This window comes from Lissotriton helveticus, chromosome 12 (genome assembly GCF_964261635.1).
Source record: "Lissotriton helveticus chromosome 12, aLisHel1.1, whole genome shotgun sequence".
Taxonomy (NCBI): domain Eukaryota; kingdom Metazoa; phylum Chordata; class Amphibia; order Caudata; family Salamandridae; genus Lissotriton; species Lissotriton helveticus.
This window is the reverse complement of record NC_136073.1, coordinates 278,738,228-278,764,603: the sequence shown is the minus strand read 5'-3', so window position 1 is coordinate 278,764,603 and position 26,376 is coordinate 278,738,228. Positions and strand designations below refer to the sequence as shown.

The window sequence follows — 26,376 nt, the reverse complement described above, 5'->3', positions numbered from 1 at the left end:
TCTTTTTGTTACTAAACTAGTCGAGAATTCAAGTCCACAAGTTAAAAATAGAGTTTTGAAAGTCGAGAGTACCTGGCAAGCTAATACTCCGTCCCAAATGTTACAGATGCTCCAGTATCACCAGAATAGAATCAGGGAAGAACAAGAACACGAAAGGAAACGTATGAAAGACACGAAAATGAAAGTATTAGTTGCACAATCTGTTCCTCAAGACAGTCAGAAGAGGGGTCCGAATCAAGCCAGTCATCCTGCAGTTCCTGTTAAAGGGACCTGCAATTATTGTAAACAGCCAGGTCATTTTATAAACGAATGTGCAGTTCTGAAACATAACATAGCTACTGGTAAGACTAAAGAAAGACCACGTCCGCCTAGACAAGAACAAGTTTCACAGACTTCTCAGTTACCACAGAATGCACCACAGACAGTTACAGTACCGCAGCCTATAGCTGCAACACAGCATGTTACACAGCAGATGTACCAGTATGCACAGTCCGAGTATCCAGAGTACCAGCAGTATTCATGAAACAGCCTAGAGAGGGAGGTAGGCTTGCCTCTCATCGAGATACCTGTAGATCAAGAGGGTCCCTATGTTCACAGTCAAGTATTAGGGAAAGACAGAAAGTTTCTGATTGATACAGGGGCAAGTAGGACTACTATCAGTCATGACGAGGTTCCAGGGGCTCCGCTCTCAGGCTCTAGAAATGTTTCCCTTGGATTTTCAGGAAAGCCAATAGTTAACGAGATTTCCAAACCAGTTTCTCTAGAAGTAGGTCCATTGTCCCGAACTACTGATTTATTACTTACGAAGTCATGTCCAGAAAATTTGTTAGGCATTAAGACATTGAAAGAATTAGGTGCAGTAATTTGCTGCTCTCCAGAAGGAATACGTTTGTTTTTACGTGACTTCAAGGGTCACTATGTATTACGTGATTTTGATCCAAGATTATTGAACGTCCCCCAGCATCTATGGGCACAAGGTCCAACTGATGTTGGTTTTATGCAAATCACACCCCACCGTGTGACTCTAAAGCCAGGTGTAGTGTTACCACGAATCAGGCAGTACAGATTGCCACCTGAGGCTGTAGCAGCCTTATCCAAAATTATTGATGAGCTCATTGTTCAAGGAGTGGTTGTGGAAACTGACTCCAATATATGTAATTCTCCTATCATTCCAGTCATGAAACGTACTGATCCAAATGCACCTCCAGTATATTGATTAGTGATTGACCTTCGAGAACTTAATAAATGTATCATACCCCAGTATCCGGTAGTCCCAGATATCTCATCCCTACTGACAGCCATTGATTCCGAAGCCACGTTTTTCACTGTCATAGACCTCAAGAACGCATTTTTCAGTGTCCCCATTCATCCAGACAGCCAGTTCCTTTTCGGATTCTGTTTAAATGGAAGGAGCTATAAATTCACACGAGCTCCTCAAGGTTTCACAGAAAGTCCTAGTATTTACAGTCAAGCACTCAAGAGACAACTAGACAATATTCACATGCCAACTGACACTGCCCTGCTCCAGTATGTCGATGATCTACTGATCACAGCCCGTTCTGAACGTGACTGCGAGCGTGCGTCACTTACAGTTCTGTATTTCCTAGCCGAGATGGGGCACAAGGTGTCCCCTTCGAAGCTTCAATTCTGTGTCCAGCAAGTGATCTATTTAGGCCACTTACTGTCCAAGAGGGGTAGGCAGTTGACACCTGACCGTATCCAGTTAATAGCGAGTCTTCCTCAGCCCAAGACCCAGAAGGAGGTACGAGCTTTTATTGGCCTCACTTCTTATTGCAGACAATGGATTCCTCAGTATGCATTTCTAGCCAAGCCACTGATACAGTTAACGACACAGGAGGCAGCCGTATCGACTGTTCTCCCTTGGACATCTGAACATACACTTAGTTTTAATGAGTTAAAGAAAGCCTTATGTCAAGCACCTGTTCTAGCTACACCGAACTACAGTAAGCCTTTTACACTTTTTGTCACAGAACGCGAAGGTACAGCATTATCTGTTCTCACACAAGATCAAGCAGGACAATACAAGCCTTGTGCTTATTTTTCGAGCACATTAGATCCAGTAGCCCAGGCTCTGCCTGCGTGCCTCAAGTCAGTTGCAGCCACAGCTCTAGCTATCAGACAAAGTGATTCCATAGTGATAGGACATTCCCTGACAGTACAAGTTCCACACTCCGTGGAGGTTCTTTTACACCGAACACAGACTCAGCACTTGACAATTGCACGTTTAACAGGTTATGAATTGACACTGTTCCAGCCACACATAGAAATCAGACGCTGCAACGTTTTAAATCCTGCTACACTGTTACCGTCAGTTACTTCAAATCCTGCCACACATGACTGTGTGGAAGTTGTTAACACCATGACAAAGCCAAGACAAGACCTGACAGATATTCCGTTACCAGATCCTGACCTGACACTTTATGTGGATGGTTCATGTATGAGAAAAAGTACAGGAGAACTAGTAGCCGCGTATGCAGTGACTACTGACACTGAAGTTATAGAGACACACCGTATTGACACCCTGTCCGCTCAAGCAGCAGAGCTAGTTGCTCTGACCCAAGCCTGCATACGTGCCAAGAACCTGAAAGTTAACATTTACACAGATTCACGTTATGCATTCGGAGTCGTACACGACTTTGGAGTGCTCTGGCAAGAGAGAGGTTTTATGACTTCTCATGGAACCAAGATTCAGCATGGTCTCCTCATTCAGGCTCTGTTAGAAGCAATACATTTACCGACAGCTATCGCTATCATGAAGTGCAAAGCACATACGAAAGTCACTGACATCATTTCCCAAGGTAACGATCTAGCAGATCGAACAGCCAAGCTCACAGCCCAGACTCCAGACATTCCAGGTAACGCAACACAGACACACACTCCAGATCCGACTACATGTATGACAGTTAAGGACCCCACTCAAGATGTCATAGATATCCAGTTACATGCCACTCCCGATGAAATAAAGAAATGGTCCGAACAAGGAGGGGTCCAGACAGATCAGGGATGGTTGACGAAGGGAAAAGCCACATGGTTTCTCCCCGACTCAATGGTTCAAGTCATTATTAATACCGCACATAGTCCTGCACATTTAGGAGAAAAAGCCATGTTAGACAGTATCCAGAACATTTGGTTCAACAAGCATTTACGAGCTGCAGCCAAGCAGAAAGTCCGTACCTGTATGATATGTTGTCAATTCAATCCAGGTAAAAGTGTCCCGGTGGAACAAGGGGGATTCCAGCCTCCTGACCACCCTTTTGAGGTCCTCCAAATGGATTATATTCAGATGGAGCGATGTCGAGGTTTCAAGTATGTCCTTGTAGTTGTATGCGCTTTGTCCAGGTGGACAGAGGCATATCCAGTCCCAGATTACACAGCCGCGACCACTGCCAAGCAGCTGGTTCGTGAATTTTTCCCTCGTTATGGACTCCCTAGGGTCGTGTATTCAGACAACGGCCAGCCATTCTCATCAGAGTTAATGAAGCATGTGTCCCTTCTGTTAGGGTACCAGTGGAAGTTTCATTGTGTACGCCATCCTGAAGCAGCAGGTCTCGTAGAGAGACATAACCAGACCCTGAAAATCCGCATCGCCAAAGTCTGTAAAGAGAAAGGTGTAGACTGGCTAGTAGCTCTGCCAGTCGCCCTATTTTTTATGCGCATGGTCGCACATTCCAGATCAGGTCTGTCCCCTTATGAGGTCGTATTCGGCCGCCCCCCGAACATGTGGGGTACACCTAGACCCCGAAGTATTACCGATGTTTCCAGTAATATGCTGACAGATTACCTAGCTTCCTTGATGTCTGCCCTACACTCTTGTCGTTCACAGGTTGCCGCTGCATTTCCAGACAATACTGAAGTCAAACCGCATGAGGTCATTCCAGGCGACCTAGTCCTTGTGAGGAATTTTGATCGTTCAAGTCCGCTGGAGCCCCGCTGGAAACTGCCTCAACTTGTCCTTCTGACCACCCGTACGGCCGTGAAGTTGGAGGGCCGTAAGGGATGGGTCCATCTGTCTCACGTCAAGAAGTTTCATGGACTCCGAGAAAAGACTTTTGCCAAGAACATTTTTAAGGACTGCCAGAACTTTAAAAATTGCCCTATTCTCAAGGACTGTCCCGCTACAAACTTTGATTCCAAGCCTCCCCTGTTAGAGGAAACTCCGCAGCAGGAGTATAAACAGAAGCTCCGGTCTAGTAAAATAAGTCAGCCAGTTTAATTGTCTAAGTCCCCCTCGGGTGAAACGGTTAGACAGGTTTCTGACATGTATGAGATAGACCCCCACAGTGAGAGAGTTAGTCAAAACTCCATCAGATGTATCGTTATTCTATGTTTTCTTCTATTTCTGAGTTTGATGGTTACCTGCACAAGTTATGCATTGCATTTATGTTTTCCAATTTCTCATGTAAATAAGTTTTCTAATGCTACAGTAGAGCACACATTTAGTGATCTGCCTCCTCACGAGCTATCCTATCGTCTTGCTATGAGAAATAATACGTTCATCAGAATGCTACACTATTCACACCAGACCAGCAATGCCACTAATTGTTGGGTGTGTGGTCGACTCCCCCCTTTCCAGACACCAAAGGGAGTTCTGCCACTCTTTCCTTATCCGTTTTCACATAATGGTTCGTGTGGAGCATGGTCCATGTTAACGTCATCCTCAACTGATATGTCCCTTCTGAACAGTACATGTTTTCCAGACAGGCAAGGTCTTTCCCATAGAACAGGGTTAGATCTAGAAAATGAAGTTTATAATTTAGGTAATTATTCTTCGAATTTTATGGTCCTGAATGTTCAGTCTGATACTACTCCAGATTTGCCTGCTATTTCAGTACTACCAGTCAAAGGCGAATTATGTGTCCGAAAGAATGGTTCCGCACATGTAGGACATAGTGAGTGTACTACTATTGTCGAGTATAGTGACAGTGGGAAATCTATTTTCAAAGCCTCACGTCATTCATATTTTGTTTGTGGTCAGACCGCATATGTTCGTCTGCCCCTCGATTGGGATGGAACCTGTTACATTGCCTTCCTACTGCCACCAGTTTTCCTAGCCCCATCTGATTATCACAGAAACACACATCTAGTACACATTAGACATAGAAGGGAGATCGAGTCCCCGATTGTCGATCAAACTGAAACTACTCTAGAACAGTATACAGACTTTAATAAAGGATTCTTCTTCTTTATAGGCCCCATCCAGAATAGTAAGTTAATACGTAGGTTAACCAGAACTCTTGAAGCAGTAGTGAATGAGACTACTTCTGCTCTAGGTAACTTAACCGAAGAGCAATCTGCTATGAGATTTGTCGTGCTCCAAAATCGTCTCGTTCTTGACGTCATACTGGCCGATAGAGGAGGAGCATGTAGAGTCATCGGATCTAGTTGCTGCATTTTCATTCCTAATAACGCGCCGTCTGTTTATTCAGCTATAACCAGACTTCATAAAATTGCCCATCAGATACACCAGAATCCAGGCACCTGGACATGGTCCGGTTGGCTCTGGAGTATTATTTCTGCCTGGGGATGGAAAGTATTGTCATTCCTAGGTATAGCAGTAATGATCGTTTTCAGTTGCTGCCTCTGTTTACAATGTGGCCCTGCGATTTGCGGCATTTGTGCTACATCCTGTATTCCAAGTCCTGGTCCTAAGTCCCGTTCCAAGACAATTCGAGACGAGCAAATGATGCTATATGAAATGATAGATGGTATCATGAATATTGATGTTTCCTGATGAAAACGTAGTGACAAGGAGGGAATGTGGAAAAGTAAATTTTGCCATGTTCTGTGTCCCTACGTGTTCCCCATCTTATGTTATATGTGCATGATTAATATGCATATGTATTCCCTTATGATCGATTAAAGACGCAATTCTAGTTGTGTCCAACTCTAGTATGCCAGTTTCCAGTTCTCGTGAAAGCTACGAGTATTAGGCCTATGTAAACCTATGTTGCCACGTTTCACAGTGTGCACGTTACTTCAGTAAAAGTCCCCGTTTCTAGGCCTCAAAAGGGCCCGGACACCAGATTCAGCTCCTGTCTCCTGAACCCTCGCTGAGGAGCGATACAGCCCCCACCTGCATCCCTGACCCTTCACTTACTTTCATGCCTCGCAGTGCCCGGCTCGGCCTGGCTCTGCCTGCCAGTCTGCCAAGAGTATGTTATGATTCTAGTTATCAGTCCAGCCCTCCTTCTCTGCATTCCTAAGCTACTGAATCACATCAATAGTTTCAGTCATCGTCTAGCCTTTACGTCTCCATGTAAGAGAAATACTGTATTAATGGTCATTTAATATTCCTCAGCACGCACTACATGTAGAATAATGCATGCACCAGTCTTAGTGTCTGTTAGCCTTTGCCCTGATAACTTTTGGATTCTATCAACATGTTCTCTAAACATCAGATACTAGATAGTGTTTAGGTACATGTCGCTCTGACACTCCAGACTTTCGTCTCCTCTTCTAGTGTAGAAGTCATAGCCCCCAGTTCCTCCTAGTAACACGTCATTGCCAGCTTGCGCGCACCACTAGGTCAGAGGTCCCGGCTCCTTAGGTAGCCCCCTCCATGTTTCCGCCCCATTCATGACACTTCTGTTACGTTTACATCACATGTCTATGTACACGCCTCTTGTTACACCTACTTTCTGCCTTATCTTTCGCGACTGCTACAAACCCCGCCCACTGCTACGCCTACTGTATGTACTGCAATGCAATTGTTCAACTATATATACTAATGTACTGTTATTAAAAGTTATCCCTTATGCTCCTGATCCTGCCCCCGGCAGCTGCCATCCTATTCCCGTGCAGGTTGTCCTGTTCCTGTCCTTTATGCTGTATTAAAACCTGCAAACTCCAGCTACCTCGAATCTTGACTCTTATTTATTTGAGCTATCTGTTATTAGTATATCTTGTCAAAAATAGCACAGGTATTTAATTATTTATTTACCACAACAGTATGCTGGTGTGGCGGTTTCGCTGTCAGTCGGGGTTTATATTCGCGTATCTGCTGTTTGTGGGATGACTATTGGGGGCGTGACAGAGCCTTCACTGGAAGAGCGGGAATCGCTTACTACTTCTTCTGACGTGAACAGGTGGGGGGCTCCCTCTACATCCAGGTTTTCCTCCGTCGATCTCCTTGCAGCCGCCGCTTGCAGTGCTCTCCTTTCTTTCTGCTATGATTTGTTTGTGTTCCGGGGAGCGTTGCGTGAGGGACTCTGGGCGTGAGTTCATCTGTGTAAGGGTGATTTTCTTGTGCTGACTTCTTTGGCTGCCCGTGGGTCGGTGACCTTGCATGTTACTGCGAGCGTCTGGTCCTGAAAGCTGTTGCTCCACCCAATCGTTTGCTTCCACTGGTTCTGTGAAGAAATGTGCAACTCCGTCATGTAGGATTTTCAAACGGGCCGTTAAAAGGAGAGCATACTGTACGTTCTTTTGTCGTAGTGTTCGCTTGACTGCTAAGAAGGTGGCTCTTTGTTGCTGCACAGCACGAGAGTAGTCTGGGAACAGCATTACTTTTTTATCCTCCACTTGGAGCGTCCCCCTTTATCTGGCTGCTCTGAAAATAGTGTCTCTGTCCTGATAGTGAAGCAGTTTCAGAAGAAATGGTCACGGTGGTGACTTCCGGGCAGGTACTCGATGCTACTTTATATGGAAAAGTATGGAGTCCAATCCGCTGTTCGGGTGAATGTCTTGATTCACGTTTCCATGTGACTGATAGGGTTAGTTCCTTCCGATCCTTTGGGCAGATTTAAGATACGGATGTTACTCCGTCGAGCACGGCCTTCCAAATCGTCCGTTTTGCTCTCCAGGGACTGTACCCTTAGTTGTAGATCTTTTATGGCGTCTTGATGCGTCTGTATTTTGGGCTCCACCGTTTGAAGTGTCTTCTTGCCCTGTTTAACTTGGTCCGCTAGTTTCCGATGGTCATCCCTGAGGATATTTAGGTAAGTGGCCAATTCTCCGAATTTGTTTTCTATGGTAACCCTGGAGTGTTCAATCACCGCGAGGACTTTGTCCAATTTGTTGGACATGGATTCTGCATTGGTGGGCTCCCCTTCTGCGAGTGCGCTAGTGTGCTCTGGGGAGTTCTGTCTCCGATTCGGCACTTGTGGCGTTCCCCTTGTGCGTTGTCGCCCCATATTGCTAGAAAATGTCTTGTGTGAACCGCCTGTGTCCCCTGGCTCACGCCTAGAGTCCTAGCGCCGTGAGCGAAGGGGTCGGGCATGATCTTCCACTCTCCGGGTACTCTTTTTTTTTTTTTTTTTTTTTTTTTGAAGTTCATGACAATCCTTTTATACAATTAGTCCGAATAGTGTAAAGAAACAATAGAATACATTTCCAGAAGAGCATATCCTCAGGAGTTCCGACATCTAAAGTCAATTTTACAAATCATACTCAAATAAGTCTAATCAAAGTAAGATTCCCAAATTTTTGTACATTTCCTCAATCCTCCAATCCTTTGAGCATATATAAATTCATTTTTTCTGACTTTCTTAATTTTATGGTACCACTCATCTACTGTTGGAACTGTCTCTGACCTCCAATACTGAAGTATCAATGATCTAGCGACAGCTACTATAATATACATTAGTTTCGCCAAGGATTCGGGTAATTTAAACTCTGGATCAAATCCAAAAATAATTAGGTTAACGTAACAAGGAATCGTAAGTTTTAGATGGGCATAAAGAAAAGTAAATATTCCATCCCAGAATACCCTAATTTTGGGACAGTAAACAATTATATGGGACCAGTTGGCTAATTCCAGTTGATTACATCTAAAACACGTAGATGAAATATTGCTATACATTTTTGCAATGGCTGCTGGAGTGCGGTATAAAAGCCACTTACTAAAAAAAAGCATTTGTTCGCCAGTTGGCGCCTCTAAGAACACTAAAATTAAACTTATTTAATATAGTCCAAGAAACATCGGTTAATTTAGAGTTCTCATGTTTGTCCCATTTTTTAATTGCTTTAACGCTTAAATCATCCTCCCTGCTTTGCGCTAAACTACTTCTCCATTTTCCAGGGTTCTTAAAAAGTGAAGACCAAAAAAGATCATTGGTTAACTGGAAGGATTGATCTATCAGAGTTAAATCAATTTGGACTAAAGACTTATGCAACAAATTATATGAGTTTATCAAAAGAAAATTTCCATATAATAACGTGGCCATTTCATTCGGCGTTAACCAAGATCCATTTTTCACAAAATTGGAAAGTGTTGAGAACCCCGATCTGTTCCAGTTAGCTATAATATCTACTCCCATATTAATCCTTGAACCAGAAATAGCTTCGCTTAGTGGAGTCATTGAATTCATCAGAAAGAGTGAATACCTTTTCAGCATACCATCACGTTTTTTAAAAAAACAGTTCAATATTTTATATCTAACTAATTTGGGTGATTTAAACATCGCTAGTGAGAAGGGAATCTTAGTCTCTTTACAGATTAAATCAAAAAAGAAATTAATAAATAATACCTGACTTGGTACAGGATGTTTAAATCTTGATAGGTGCTGGGCAAAGTGTGCATAGTAGTAATCTTTAAGATTCGGTAGACCAAGACCTCCTTGTTCTCTATCTGCGTACAATGTACTAATAGCGATTCGGGGCGTCTTTTTTGCCCAAACAAAGGCAGAAAATAAAGACTCGCATTTTGGGAAAAAAGGGCCGGGGAGGGAACAGGATATAGTAGAGAATAGAAAATTGAATAAAGGAAGTACTGACATCTTAATCCGTGCCACCCGACCTAGGATAGATAAAGGCAGGACATTCCAGCGTGTAAACCTATCGCTAACTTTTTGAATTAAGGGTTCGAAATTCAAAGTATATAAATCCCGTACTGAGGAGGAAAAATATACTCCCAAATACCTTTTAGGTCTATTATTAATACAGCCCTGAATATCAGGATGCAAAACGGGATTAGTGCCACCACAAATCAAAATCTCAGTCTTCCTTTTATTAATTCGATACCCCCCCCCCCCCCCCCCCCCCCCCCAGTGCTTCAAATTCTGGAAAAACGGAAAAAGCCTGTATTTGCGCATGCATCTCAGGTTTCAATAATAGCATTATGTCGTCCGCATATAGTTTAATTTTAGACATAGGGGCAAGAGGTGGAGCAATATCAGTGCGGTTCCTAATTGCCACTGCTAACGGCTCAATAAAAAAGGCAAAGAGGGCCGGCGACAATGGGCAGCCTTGCCTCGTCCCACTCTGAACGAAAATCGAGCCTGCCATAGATGCATTGACAAGGATATGAGCTTTTGCACCCTGATATAGGTTTTTAATTAAATTAATAATTAGTAAGGGGATACCAAAACGCTGTAAAATAAAAAAAAAAGTGTATCCCAAACCACCAAATCAAAAGCTTTTTCTGCATCTAAAAGAAGAACTAAAGCCGGAACCTTTCGTATTTCAAAATAATCGAATGCCTCTATGAGATAATGTGTCCGGGTACTCTTGACGTGCTGAGCAGTGGATGGCGTCTAGACCGCGACTGCTGAGTGCCTAGTGGCCTTGCGTCCGCCACTTCAATCCTCGTTGGTGAAGCTGGGCACCGCCGTGAAGCATCCTTCCGTTGACGCGAGGTTGCAATGTGGGTCGCTGTTACTTGGATGCCCCTGGGGGGATGTTTCCCCGCTGATATGGAGTTCACCGCCGTCGGCCGCGTCCCCAAACCATAGAGCGGCCCTGTTATTGTCAGTCGCTTGTTCGTACGCGTGATATTCTAGTGCCAGCGGTTGTTTTGCCACAATCCCTGGTGGTCTAGGGGCCATCCAACATGCGCCTCAAGACTTGGCGCCGAATGAGAGGGAGAATAGGGCAGTGAACCGCAATGGGGTGCAGTTTATTCACTGGCAGTGATCCGTTGACTGACGAAATGCTGCCTGCTGTGGTAGTTGGCTCGTGTTCAAGGCCTTAGGTGGCCTCCAGCAGTGAGTGTTGTGGCCGTGTTGCTAACTAGCTCCGCCTTGGGAGCATATTCCTCTGATTAGGAAGGGCACTTGACCAGTAGCACTTCGGGGCCTCCCACCGCGCACTTTGAGCGCGGGTGCCGGACAGGGAAAGGCCGCTGTGATGGGGATGTAAGTCGCGGAGAGGCGCAGTTTCATGCAGCAGGGGGCACCGGTCGCCGGGTCTCCCGCCCTTGGCCAGCGGCAAAGCATGTCCTCCAGTGTGAAGACTGTGTGCGGGGGATTTCACGTTGTCGCTCCCAGTCTGGCCTCCCTCCTCGCGCGTTGATTCCCGGCGCCAGGTGAGTTGGAGATCGCAGCGTCGCAGCTTCAGTGACTCTTTGCGGGGATAGCTTGTTGCTGGCTGGGGGATGTGTGCTGGATTTGCGCTGGATGTGCTGCAGATGTTCAGCGGGGTACCCGGTGCTCGGAGCCCTGATTCAGTCAACCCGCTTGTGACTAAGAGCCAATTTCGGGGGGGGGGGGGGGGCAATGATGGAGAGGGGGGTGATGGCTGCTGGCAAGGTGGATGTCGCACTGCAGGAGGGTTGGTTTCAGGCCCCGGTCAAGGTCCCCCGGGGGCCGCTGCACCGCGTTCTCACCTTTGGGGTGCAGCAGTCAAGGAAGTGTCCATGCAGGTGCTTGCAACTCTTCACCCATCACAGGGCCAGGGGGCATCAGGAAGTGTCCTTGTAGTGGGCCGTCGGTGTCTGCTCTTCCCCTCCTCAGGGCGCCCAACACTCGGCGGGTGCCGCCATTTTGGCCTTACCGCAGGATCGCTGGGATGGCGGGTGAGGGGGAGACCACAGCGTTGCGACTTCAGTGGGTGGCGATTTCAGCAATTCCTTGCGTGGGCTGCTGGCTGGGGGATGTGTGCTGGATGCACCGCAGATGTTGGGCGGGATAGCCGATACTCAGAGCCCCGATCTCAGCAGCCCGCTTGTGTCTAGGCGCCAATTGTGTGTGGGGGGGGCAATCATCACGTCTGGTGACAGCCGCTGGAGAGGTGGATGACGCACCGCAGGAGGGTCGGCTTCAGACCTCGGGCAAGGGGGTTGCTTACAGTGCCCAGGCCCCCCCGGGTACGCCGCATCTTGGAGCCGCGCTCTCACCTTTGGGGCTCAGCAGTCGAGGGAGCGTCCATGCGGGTGCCCACAATTCTTCCCCCGTTGCTGGTCCAGGGGGCATCAGGAATTGTCCAGTGTGCTCGCAGTGGGCCGCCGGTGCCGGCTCTTCCCCGCCTCAGGGCGCCCGACACTCGGCGGGCGCCATCTTGGCCTTACTTCAGGACCGTTGGGATGGCCGCACAAATGGTGCAGAGTGCCGCTTAGTCTCTCATTAGAGGTCAGTGGAGGGGGCTGGGGGTTCTGTCAATGTGGGCATCTGGGCCAGTGGGTTTAGGGAGGATTCTGGCATTAATGATCACGGATGGCGCAGGCGGCCGGACGGAGCTCTAGAGAGGCATGTCTGCCATCATAGTCGGCCAGGCCACGCACCCCCTTGGACCTCAGGTTCTTGAACTCATTCTTCAAAATGGAAAATTTTAAAAGAACAACGCTCACTCAGGTTTGGTTGGCTTTGGATCCTGAGGAGTAGATGGTGTCCTTAGACCTGCAGAATGTATACTGCCATGTGTCGATCCGGCTGGCCCACTGAAATTACCTCTGCTATAATTGGTTGGACCACTTTATATTCGCTGTCCTAGCCTTTGGCTTGACATCGGCATCTCAGATATTCACAAAGGTCATTTCAGTAATGGCTGCCCAACGTTGCAGGTCGGGAATCCATGTATTCCTGGTCCGCAACAATTGGCTGTTGAAGGTGGGTTCGCCTTAGCTAGTCTCAAACTACCTTCAGACAGTGACGTTGTTCCTGTCAAATCTGTAGTTTTCCATCACCGAGCCCAAGTCCAATCTTCCATCTACTCGGAAGCTTTCATTTATTACAGTCACCCTGCATACAGTTGCTGTGAGGGCAAAACCATCACCTCGGAGAGTCCAGGACATTTGGGTTAATATTGCAATGTTTTAGGCAAGAGTTACTGTTCCAGCCTGGAGGATTCTGAGACTGCTTCTCTCCTAGCATCTTGCATTCTTCTGGTGCCCCTCGTTCCATATCGGTTCTTCAATGCCATTTATACCTGCAGTGATCCTAATATTGGGAATGCCATGTGTGACATGCTTCAGATCTCCGATAAGGTGGCTCTGGACCTTCAGTGGTTGATGCTGGATGCCAACCTGACATGTGGCAAACCATTCTCCCTTCTTCCTCTGGAGATAGTGTTGATTATGGATGCATCTACTTTAGGTTGTGGTGGTCACCTGGACGATTTGGAGACCTGTCTCCTATGGAGCAGTTCTACAATTGCCACCTTCCCCCAAGGGGAGGTCGATCCAGGTGCTGAGAGCAATACAACCGCCATGTGGTACTGCCACAAGCAGTGGAGTCCCATGCCCTCTGTCTGGAAGCTATGGCAGTGGTTTAACCTTCACAAGTTCTCTCTGACAGTAAAGTCACCATCAAGGTATCTCGGCGCCAGGGCAGATGAGCTCAGCAGGTGTCATCAGGCAGATTGAAAGTGGCTTCAGGACGTGGCACCGGATATTTTGTGTGATGGGGTGTGCCTGCCCTGTATCTTTTACCTCTGAATGCACTCAAGTGTCCTGCCTTTTGTTTATAGACGTTCCTCCTCAAGAGTCTCTAGAGGACATGTTTACGCCTTTGTGTGGATTCAGCTCACCTGTATGCAAATCTGCGAATAGCACAGCCTGTGGGTCCTAAAGACAATCAGACAGCACCAAGCACAGCTGATTTTCAGGGCTCTGGATTGAGCCAGAAGGGTCTGGTACTCAGAACTGCTGACACTCAACACCCCACCTCCTCTTCGGCTTCCTTTTCAGGATGATCTGTTGTGTCAGCAGTAGGGCAGCATATTGCATCTACATCTCTGCAATCTGCACTCCCATGAATGGAGATTGAGAAAAACCAGCTGAGTTTCCATCGGTAATGACACAATGCCTGCTCGCTCCCCTTCCACAAAGTCAGTCTACTCATGCCTAATTTCTTTGCCTTGTACTAGAAAAGCAGGTTGATTCTCTGCAGGCTAAGATGTCTAAGTCCTTTTGCTTGTGTTACCTTGTCTCTGGCAAAACTTGGCTGAGGGTGCTATTAAAGGTTACTAGTTGGTCTTTCGGCCTTTCTTGCTTTGCCTGAACAGCTCTTGTTACTCAATTCTCCCCTTGCGATGACACTCTTTATACTGTAACAACACAGTCAGCTGTGCGCACCCGGCGCAGGGGTTAGGGCTCCAGGCCCTGCGCCCAACCCCTAACTCTTCACCAGTGGCCAACTCAACACCTTGCAAAGGCTGTTTGCTGCATGGGTTTGGCTGCCTGTGGAGTTTTGGCCAGGCCCTGTGTTCAACCTAATGCTGCTCACAACTGAAACCCTGTGCAGTGTGTTGTTGATGTTACATATGGTAATGAAATATTACTTTGTTATAGTTTGGTATGGTAATAATATATTACTTTGCATTAAAGAAAACCCTTAAAATAAAAAAACAAAGGTTGAAGGAACGTTATAGTTGGGTGAAAATGTCAGTTAAAACATACTGTTTTAAACGAATAAAACCACTGAAATCATCCAGTTACAGTTACTTTCTCAAGTAACTATAACTTGTGGCCTAAAGTAACTATAACTATCTTAAGTGGTATTTCATTTTTATTTGGTTACCTTAAAGTGCATTTAAATGCACTTTGTGGTTTCTATTTCCATTGCATTTCTAAGTTTTTGTTTAAACATACAGTAAGTTCTTAAAACAAATGCTAACAGTATTTCCCACTCCATACTAGTAACTCAAATGCAGCCTTTTCCCGTCTGATTTTCCCCAATATAAGTGTACTACCTCTACCTCTCTTGAAAACAGTGGATAAGGCAGAATCAGAGGCTACTGGCCACTCCCTTCCAACTGGAAAAACAAGCATTGAAAAATACATTCGGTTTTGCCTGTGTGATTAATAATAAGCTGTTTTTTGTTAGTTGTAGCTTGCTGAGTAGGTGTACAATATAAGTTACAGAGAGTCTATTAAAGTGTTATGACTTGTTTACATCCAAAAGGTTAATATATTGTGCTGTTACTAGTGGTAAAGTGCGGGTAAGTAATAGCAACATTTTGAAAGAGGGAAATAATAGAATACATTGATGTAATAGCAATATTATGTGTTTAGAGGAGTTATGACAACGTTTGGGCCCTGTGCCTCTGCACCTGCTGCACCATTAAATCATGACCCTATTGCCTGAAGGTAACTGCACTTGTGACACTCTGTTTAGTAGTAAAATATTGCAATATTTGGTGTTTAGAGGGGTTCCTATAGCTTTGGGCCCCGGTTTCGCTGCACCATTGAAATCATGACCTTTGTGACTGCTTATATAGTAGTAAAATGTAGCGATATATGGTGTTTAAAGAGGTTCCTAGAGCCTTTGTTCCTAGTGCTACTGAACCTGCTGCACCATGAAATCATGGCCCTAGTGCCTGCTAGATAATTGTACTTGTGACTGCCTGTTCAGTAGTAACATTTAGCAATAGTCTGCATTTAGTAGGTTCCCTAGAGCTTTTCGCCCCAGTGCCACTGCACCATTCAAATCAAGCCCCTTCTAACTGTAAGATAACTGCAATTGTGTATGCCTGTATAGTAGTAAAATATAGCAATATTAGGTGTTGGGAGGAGTTCTGAAATCTTTTTGGCCCGGTGCCACTGCACCATTTAAATCATGACCCTGATGTCTGAAAGTTAACTACACTTGTCGACTGCCTGCTTAGAAGTGAAGTATAGCAATATTAGGTGTTTAGTGGAGTTGTTACAACTTTTGGGCCCGGTGCCTCTGCACCTGCAGCACCATTTAAATCACGATCCTGTTGTTTGCAAGTTAACTACACTTGTGACTGCCTGTTTAGTTGTAAAATATAGCAATAAGCTGAGTTTAGTGGGGTGCCTGGAACATTTGGGCCTGGTGTCACTGCACCTGCTGCACCATTGAAATCATGGCCCTGTTGTCTGCAAGCTAACTGCACTTGTGGCTACCTGTTTAGTAGTAAAATATAGCATAGCTCTTGTATATTAACCTTATTTTTAACATCCAATGTTTATTACAGCAATTAGAATTTGATCATAATGACCAAAATAGATTGAGTTGAAAAAATCAATCCGATAATGCCTAAAAAGTGCAAAGAATAGTAATGCGGCATGAATAGGGAATGCCACAAACGTTCTAAGGCTATCGCTTCTGCCTTACACAAGTAAGTAAGAAAAATCAAGCATTACAGCATACTGTTAGAAGCTGTTTGCCTTTTCTGTGGGAAGAGATCTTATCTTGACAGTAAATGGGGCTTAAACAGTGTGGACCACTTTAGTAGAAGTTTCGTAAATGCATGCAACCTGGGTACGTACAAAAAAAGCTCCACACAATAGCGAGTGAACACAGTAATTCGGCTATGGGAACTGATAAGAGCCCCCTTTGAAGATATATTAAATGGAAGAGATTTCACAACCACAGCGCAAGCACTGTGCAGGTGAACCCTAACAAAACTGGGGCTGATGTTAAAAAAAAAAAAAAAAAAAACTGTGGGCCATATTGAAGAACAGGAAGGGGCTGAGTAGGAAAGTGGAGACAGGCGCCCGGGTGGTGAACTGGCAAAGGGAACAATGAGCAGGCCACAATGGCAGAATGGCTCGCTGCTTGGTAGGGGAGAAATGCGCTAAACTGACGTTCTAACAAAAACGCAGGCTAATTGAGGCTACAGAACAGAACTGCTTTTACCTGTCCTTGTATTAAAACTGGGGAGACACGCATGGCTGACAGCGAATACACTGACTTGGATCTGCAACTGTGACTCCCACACCTCTACACTAATAAATATAGCGTGTTTTTTTTTCTTCAATTTACAGGTGATAGTAGAGAAGGTCTCTGGCTCACAGATTGTAGACATTGATAAGCGAAAGTATCTTGTTCCCTCTGACATTACTGTGGCGCAGTTTATGTGGATTATCAGGAAACGGATCCAGCTGCCTTCAGAGAAAGCGATCTTCCTCTTCGTGGACAAGACTGTCCCCCAGTCTAGGTGAGGAATTTTAATCTCCGTTTCTTTGCTAGTAATGACTGTAATTATCCTTGGCCTTTAACTTGCATGGCATTTGACATTGGCTATTACTTCCTCTATTTGTATTAGTTATATGTGAGTAATTCGACCGTATTTCTTTGCAAGTATGTGAAAATAAATGTTTGACGTCTTTTCGGTGTCCAGTTACCTGGGAATAACTTGGACAAATAAAAACATGGTGAGCAAAAAAAATTAATAAAAAGGACCACAGGTTAGTGTTAAGATAGTGGAAAGGGTAAAATATAAAAAACGTAGGGATGTTGTAAAAAAAAAAGTAAGGAATTAGATTAAAAAACTGAAACAGTATTATTAATCAAGGGAGATTATAAATGGGTTAAAGGAAAGAGGTGGTAGATTTAGACCTCTGCCATTCACCTATAAATATGTTTTCATTAAAATAGCATGATTTAAAAAAATCCAAAGTTAACCTCAAAATTACCCAAAATATGCATAGACCATTAGAAAAAAACAAAAAATATGGCTCCTACATTAACCAATCCAAAATTAACTCAAGAAAAAATGAAACCATCACGTGCTATTTATCATGTCCACGTTTCCCTTCTATCATCTGGGTTGACACCTTTGTTGATTATATCTGAAAATGCATTCCATCCTCGATTGACCATCCCGTCTCTTCTGCCCTGGCCCCTCAGAGGTTACTTTTGACTCACCTTGCCCAGCTAGTTTTCTTCTAATCCCGTTCTTTTCCTTCTCTGCCTCACCCACCTTTATCTCCTTTTCTCTTCTACGCCACCCCACCCCTCCTCTTCCTCATTGTCACTTGATGAACAACGCCTGCGTTACAGAGGAATGTTTGCTGTTAAGTGGTTCACATGTTGTTGTTTTTTCACTTTTCCCTGTTAAATTGAATGTCTGTCTTCCGGTATTCACATGTATGGTGCGCTGATGCCCTCGGTGGAGCGTGCTTTATAATATATAAATAAAATGCATTTGTTTTTCATTATTCACAAAATCTATATAGTGCAGGCTGTTCATCTTCCACCTACCAAATCAAAATAAGCCTAGCAAAAATAAATAGTATTCGAATGAAGAAAGCAAGCATGAAACTCACTGTGCTACATAAAGAAACAACCGATCTGAAAAAAGCAGGCAGAAATAAAAGGAGACAGAGACGAAAGAACAGATCAGTAGAACTGGTATTGACATGTTCAAAAGGGAAGGATTTCAGCACCTTTTGAAACCTTGCTGGATTAGGAAAGTCTAATAGCAGGAACCGGAAAAGGCCTGCATAGCAAGAATCGCGAGAATGTCCACGCTTAGTAAAGTCTTAATTCTAGTCTCACAACTGGCAGTTCAGCTGCCAGGTAAAAAGGTTGTCCCGAGGGGTAAGTCCCTCTTACTTAGTGCACCCGAGTTTTAAAATAATCTACAGTGCAGAGGTGACCAGTACAAATGGAATGAACATTATGGGATCGGATTTGTGAACACTGGGGATAACGTGGGCCACAGACTGGAGCGTGACCTTCAGAGGACAAAGAGACTCCACTAGAAAGAATAGCACCGCTCCTGTCAGTGATTCGAGAACATGGCTTTTGGTGGTTGTGCAAATATCAGCAGAGGATGCCAGAGGTTCACTGCTGCAGAAATAGTTCGAAATAACGTGAGGAGGCTGATTTACTGATGTGAGCTTGGAATAGAGGGGCTTGTCAATACTGAAACCTAAATAGTCAACCTATAGTGGAGCGATCAAGGAAGATGTCAATAAAGCATGCGGGGAAGAGAAAAGTTTAAAAAGAAATGGGTGCTTACCTGTAGTTCTGTATCAGAGGAATCCTCACTGAAAGTAATAATCATTAGAATACATTCTTGCTGCATCCATGAATTCCCAGAGCACCTTTCATAGATCATAGTCTGTTGAAATATGACACAGAGTGTCAGTCTTTATCTGTCCTCATGAGGAGCAACAACTTGCAATAGCTTATCAGAGGTTAAATTGTTTTCCTGGAAATGAACTGATGAACTCTGATGAGCAGGTTCGAGCTGCAAAGTGTATGAAAAGGAAAGAATGCAGCCCAGTAGGCTTACATTAAGAAGTCGAGAAAAAGTGTCCTGTCTCTTTAAGAATCCAGGCCTTCCTGTTCCCATGATGCACTCTGGCAGGTGCCTCACAGTCAGTTCTTTTTTATGGAGGTGGGTGGGTTGTTTAGGAGTTCAATAAAGATTTGTATGATGCCGAACTGGGGCTACAAGTAAGTAACCATTTCTTCTGCATCATAGAATCTTCATTGATTGCCATAAATATTAGAATACAGTTGTAAGCTTGTCTTATCCACTAGAAGGTGGCTGTTGGACAGTAGGAATAAAATAAAACAGTCCTAACTGAACAGTGTAGATTGACAAATCTAGTTTCTCTATTTAAAGATATTTCTTAGGGTTTCCTTGTCGATTCTGACATCAGTCTGAGTGTCTAAATCGCCACAATAGTGTCTTTTGAATGTGTGGATTGATTTCCATGTTGCCGCCTTGCCAATATCAGCAATTGGTATATTCCTAATCCAAACTGTCGTAACTGCTTTTCTTCTGGTAGAGTGAGCCTTAGGTTTCCCGGTCAGAGATTTGTTCGCTAGTTGGTAGCATAACGTGGAACAGGCTATTCTCCATCTAGCAATAGATTGCTTGGATGCGGCTAGATCATGCCTTATTTGGCGATAATTAACGAATAGCTGCCCGTTCTTCTAAGGTTCTCTGTATTGTGTAGGTAGAAGTGAAGGACTCTTCTAATATTTTATTTTTCACCTTTTTATTTCTGCTTTTTAAAACCTACACTAGAAACAACATTTATATAGGTCATGTTCAGCGAAGTGTACAATCATAAGTGGCAGTATTAACAGAGTGGTCACAAGTGAAAGTCAGTGACATGCAGCATATCTAGAAACCTATTGTATCATGCAGCTCTATATGAGGACTCCATAGGGTCAATGTTTTACAGAACAACTCTGGTTTGCATATTGGCAATTATTCACTATCAGTATTCGAGCTCCCTTCTTTCATTAACAGGTATTGTTGCCTCAAGGTGTCCCAGGTGTACTTAGACCCAAATTGGTGCTCCAGAGTTGCATATTTTAGGTCTGCCACTGTGTATTGCCCCAAACCAGATCATGCACCCTGTCCTCACTACTGGGTGATCTGCCGCTAACCCTACATGGCGTCACTCTTCATTTCACCATCAATAGTGCTAATGCTGTGAGCTTTCTATTTGTATTAGAAATGTCCTGTACATAGCCTATCAGCGCCAAAGGTAGTATCCAGTCCAGCCTGGTGCTAGTCACATCGCTAAGTTTTTCAAAAACCTTAACCCAATATTAATGCACTCCCATGCCAGGTGAGTAAAAAAACACATCTAGGGTCCTACATCCCTAGCATCGTACATCCATCACAAGTCCTCTCCAGAACATCCTAAGATGTGTGAGTAGGAGTTGGCCTAATTTTCCCTAGCCGAGATATTGATGTTGACCTCAATATCATCCTGGAAGTCAACAGCTGTAAAGGAATCTGAACTGGGCCCTCAAAAGTGATTATTGGCCTGGGTGTTCTGAAAGGAAGTGGATGAGGATCCAGTGTAATAGGACTATGCATAGCTTGAGGAGACTCAAATAAGCACCCTGCTCTCTTTTTCGGAGTCGGTGACAAGGAGTAAAAATATGGTGTCATGGCACACCTTTCGATGGTGATGGGGAGTCCCATAGCATCGCTTTTTTGACGTTGAGACGTGCAGTATGGTTTGGTGATCAGTCTTTGACATCGGTACTGGGGATTCTGCTAAAGTCACTAGTAAAGCCTATTTAGATGTCACTATCACCCACCATTTTGTTGATGTCAAATTATGGGTCTTCTTTGATATAAAAGGTCTTTCAGGTTGCAAATGTTTGACTTATTTGTCATGACATTGATGCAGTAGATGTTGAACCCACCTTTGATGTAGAGCAGGTCTGATGCGTTGCTGCCGGCATCAAGACCAATATGTTAGATCCTGTTCTTCGGGAAAACAATGACAACGTCATTCTCAGTGTCATTCAAGATCTCCTTTCTCTGGCTCTTCCTCTGTAGGAGTCCTTTTCATGAGCAGGCTTTTTTCAGAAGGAAGCATGACCGGATGACTTTCCAACATTTTTTGTTTCTTCCTTCACTCCAATGCTCTGCATTATTCCTCTGAGTCTAATGACCTCTAGGTCTTTCAAAGTTCTTTCAGGCATTTTTTCCAGGTGTCACCGTCTTTGTCTGAATGTGAGATCAGTAGAGACAGCCTTCTTCCTCCCATAAGAGGGACACTTCTCAAAGAGAAGGCGTTTCTGAGGTCGAAATCTGTCAGGAGAGAGCAAAAGATCAAATGTACTTGCCAGAGTAATGGTAAAGATGTCAAGTGAAAGTGAAAAAAGCAAAGCTATATATTTTTAGTCAAAGAATAGGTGTGAAACCTCACATGTGCAGTAAGATCTTACTCACTGGGCCCAGAAAAAATAACAGACTCCCTGGGGCACTGCTACTAGAGTGCGCCATGGGTAGGGCAAGCTTCAGCACTCTGAAAGAGATGGGACACTTTTACTCATCTTTCAAGATAAGGCTATCAGGCTGTATTTTTTCCTTTTTTCCATACGCTTTCACACCTGACCTGCACATCAGATGCCACATTGCAGACTGAAACTGCTTGTTAGGGTTCATCAGTTTATTTCCTGGAAACAATTAGCCTATGTTAGGCTGTTACGGGTTCTTATTCATCATAATGACAGATGGACAGTGACACTCTTTGTTACATTTCAATGAACAATACATCTACGAAAAGTGCTCCGCGGTCCATGCTCACAGCGGAGGATTATTCGAACTTTTCCAGTCATCAATGACAGAAAGACTCTCAGGTAGGGCACACCCAGAAGAAACGATACCTTGAGATTGGCAGTGACTGGCCACTGCACTAACTGTACATTTGTAACTATGTGTAAAGTGATCCAGTACCTTGTCCTCTTCGCTGACAGTTTGCTCATGTGTTAGCCACTACTATCTTTGTTGTGCCATCAAATGCTATCCATTCGTATATATTGAACCAGTTTTCGGCCTCTTTGTTTACATTTGCAAAATGTTCTCCATCCTTAATAAAGATATATATATATATATATATATATATATATATATATATATATATATATATATATATATATATATATATATATATATATATATATATATATATATATATATATATATATATATATATATATATATATATATATATATATATATATATATATATATATATATATATATATATATATATATATATATATATATTACACACTCCCAAGCCTTTACACAATCTGAGATCTCTGAATATTTTGGTTCATATGGCAAATTAAATTACTCGTGTCCCTGTTGCCACTTGTTCACTAGCATGACTGCATGTTTTTTAAATTTGTAAGATACAGTGGAACCTCTTCTTCTTACCCAACTCCTGACAACATGTTTTACTCTAATTCTATGCTCTGCTCACTTTATTTACTATCATCCAATGCCCTGGCCACAGCGGTTATACTCACCAGTACATGGTTGTACCATTCTTTAAGGTTTTTGTGCACCATAGTTCAACTTAGGTAGGCAAAGTAAAAATGTGATTTACAGATTAACAACTGCAGATCTTTCCCCTTGTAAGTTTCCCCATATAGAAATGTATAATACTGTGGAATTTCGATATTTGCACACACAGCATACAGTTCGAGTTTGTGGGTGTTCCGGGGCGGGTCCAAATGTTAAAGTTGTTTTATTACCTTCAAACAATGGCAACGTATTTACTCTCAGCTTGAGCAAGATCACCTACTATCAGACGCTGACCATGTGTCTTATGCTCAGCCTGTGCCCATCAGGACCATCTAGTTCATAAGCCATCATTGTGCTGCTATATATTTTTTTATAATACACCAGTGGTTTGGTCCTTTAATCTACACTTGGTTACTTAGTTTACACTAGACCAGTACTTTGAGCTCATGTGGCAGGAAATGTATGAAAAGAGAAGGCGTGCCTTAATTCTGGAATATTCTCAATAAACTCCAACAAATCTCACAATTATGCTTCAAACTTAAATGATTTCTGAAACAGATCCTCGTGTTCTTTACCCATAACCATATCCAGTGACCTAGCCTTTTTTGGAATTGTAACTGATTTTCTTTTTGCATTTCCCAAGCTTAACCATGGGACAGTTGTACGAGAAGGAACGAGATGAAGATGGGTTTTTGTATGTGGCATACAGTGGAGAGAACACATTCGGCCTTACCCAACTGACGCCTTGAACTTGCTCTTGCACATTATACTTCAAGATCGTTTTTGTGGCTTGTAAATAGATTGTCCTTTTTTCTCCTGGTCCTGCATTGTCTCTTAACGTATCCATTCATTTATAACTATTTATATACAAATTTATTGGAATGTCCTGTTTTATTAGACTGATAAAATACCTTATAGAATTTTAGTTTTTCTTCTCTGGTGTATGTTTTCGACCTGTTCGTCTCGGATGCTTTGCTATTCTGAAGTATGTATTTAATGAAGTTGTTGAACATTGAAGTGAGGTGGTTGGACAACTAAACACGCTTATTATAAGCCCTCATTCAGGATAATGTTTTCAGGTAATAGCCTAATCGGTGCCGAAGGTATAAACAACTGCTGATTGTCACTCTGTGATCCCTAGATCACATGGTGCGGTAGGACACTGCCCGTCTTGCACTCTGTTAATTCATTACTCATTCACAATTTTAAGATGGAAAACAAAAATATTTAAATAAAAACCCTCCTGTGATGTGTTTGTCATGATTTTTTTTGTCAGGGACCAATCTCTTTTCACTTGTAGTGCAGTTTGGGCAGTTACGTATTTCTAGAAGCGTCTAACCTCTAACCGGAGTGAGAGACTTGCAGGAGAATTACTATTTCTAGATATTCTAGAATGTTTTTTGATTTCTGAAGGGCCGATCCGAACCTTTGAGTATGCATGTGCCAGTCACATTCAGGTGTCCCTTGCTCTACTCATGCACATGGTTACTTTAAAGTTCAAGTAAAGGTTTATTTAGAAATTAAAGGAATTACAAAAAACAATACTTCATACAGGCAATCATTCATAGATGCATAGTAAACAGAAAAGGATATTTAAGAATACTATTGATATATAAAAATCTTCAAGGTAGTAATAAAATAACTTAAGGAATGATATGAATACATTCAAAGGTTCATAGAGATTGTAAATAGTAGTACATGTTAAAAAATATACAACTGAAAGGGTGTGATGGGAAGTGACAAATTGAGCACAATTATGTAAAAATGAAGAGTAGGAAGTCAGGGAGGCTTGGTGAAGGAGCTGGTGAAGAAGTGTTCTTTGCTGTTGTATTCAGAAAGTGTGTAAAGCCTGTTTAACCCCTCCCTTGCGGGGCTAACTCCACTGCTGTGCGGGGGGCGCACGCAGCGGTGCTCATGACGAGCTTGGCTCGTTATGCAGCACTGTGGCGCTGTGCTCATGACGAGCTGAGCTCGTCATGACCACACCTGTTCCAATGGAACGCCCAGCACAACAGGGGAATTATCCCCGCATGGGCGCGGCGCAACGGTCATGACGAGCTCAGCTCGTCATGAGCACAGCGCGTCCGTGCCTCATGACGAGCTGAGCTCGTCATAAGCACGGAACGGGTTAAAGTAACCATGTGCCATTACTCTATGGCACATGGTTACTTTAAACAGGCTTTACTGGTGAGTGTAAATCTTTTGTGTTTTTATATGCATTGTTTCAGAACCACTTAATATTTCAGATAGAAGCACTGAACTTAGATTCCAGTGCGGAGTGGTACACATAAACCATCATCATCATAGTGGCTGGACGTTTGTGCAGTGCTCTGAAATGGACTGCACAGGGACAGCATGCCATACTGTATAAATGACTTCGTTCAGGCACTTCCTTGCTTGAAATAGAATACTAGTTCAATATACCGATAATTGACTCAATAGCAGTGACCTTCACCTGTTATCCGTTCTCTTTTATGAATTAAAAATGACTAACCTCAGACACCACCAGCGTAGTTGAGAGACAGATATTAAAAGAAAGGGGTTTAGCCCTGAAGAAAGCTGCTTAGCCCATCCCAGGACATTTCTAGGCACACTGAAATATGTCGACTTCTTAAAATGTTGACATTATTCCCCTACATTTACATTTTTGAATCCTAAAGCTAGTGACCGAAATACATCGTTTTGTCAAGGAGTTAATTTCATCCTGTTTTCCTCAACTTCTGTCTGCAGTTGATCCCTATCAGGGTCAGAAAGAGCTCTGCTAATAGGTTTGAAGCCAGCACTGCTAGTAAATTATCAACCAATGCAAGGAGGAGCCATAGGATGAAGCCTCCCGCCTCATGGTGGGTGAAGCCTTTAGTAATAATGGTAGCTCTTAACATGGTGACTTACCTTGGAGGCCTCTCCACATTCTAATATAAGGATTAGAAAAAATGTGGGTGTATATCACACTAGGTTCCTATCTCTTATTCCCAAAGTACTTTAGGTTTCTGTAAACCTAACATTAAACAGAATGCATAACAAACCGCAGCAGCACATGTGATACAGCATCAGTGTACTTTTACATATGTAATGATTTACAAAGTACAACTAAGGCACAGAACCTCCGCACTACCCTTATTAGTGCACAACCATGAAAGAGCGTAGTTGCTATATTTCTTGGGTTTAACGGTCTACAACTTCTGGTTTTTGCCAAGCAAAACCGCGAATTGTATCACGTAGGCAAGAGAATCACTTTAATGTACAGGATTCAGACTAATCCACGTCAAAGTCCAATTGATAATTCTCCATTTAACGACTAAAGTTCCTAGCCGAAACAAGATGTTTGCCACATGATTGCTGTTGTTTCAGAAGAATCTTTGATATTTTAATAATACAATTGAGACATTGTGGCTAAACGCCTATACTTGAGGATCAATAACTAAAAGACCTATTGTCAGCACACTAGAAGATACTGACGTGTTAACATGATGCCATGAAAAAGTTCTCGAATGAAAAGCGTTGGCTGGCTAAATTTGATCCATTGAAATATTGAAATAATAAAGATTCTTTTGAATCAAGAGCAATTGTGTACCGAACACCTTGTTTCTACTTTTGACCACAGTTGTTAACGGACGAATCATCAGTTGGATTACTACGAATACTGTATGTTGGAGGGCTTTTCCTGCCTATATGATAACCTTTTACATATGTGCCCGTTTGCTTACAAAT

General features: G+C 43.4%; 1 protein-coding gene across 1 annotated transcript in view; it reads left to right on the top strand.

The window, feature by feature from the left end:
• The window catches only part of GABARAPL2 (GABA type A receptor associated protein like 2), an 84,532-nt gene extending 60,618 nt beyond the window's left edge, over positions 1-23,914 (top strand). The window contains exons 3-4 of the mRNA XM_078671440.1: positions 16,907-17,079; positions 23,309-23,914. Coding sequence (XP_078527566.1) covers positions 16,907-17,079; positions 23,309-23,414 — 279 coding nt within the window. The 3' untranslated portion in view covers positions 23,415-23,914. The remainder of the gene's footprint in view (positions 1-16,906; positions 17,080-23,308) is intronic.
• Positions 23,915-26,376: the final 2,462 nt, after the last annotated feature.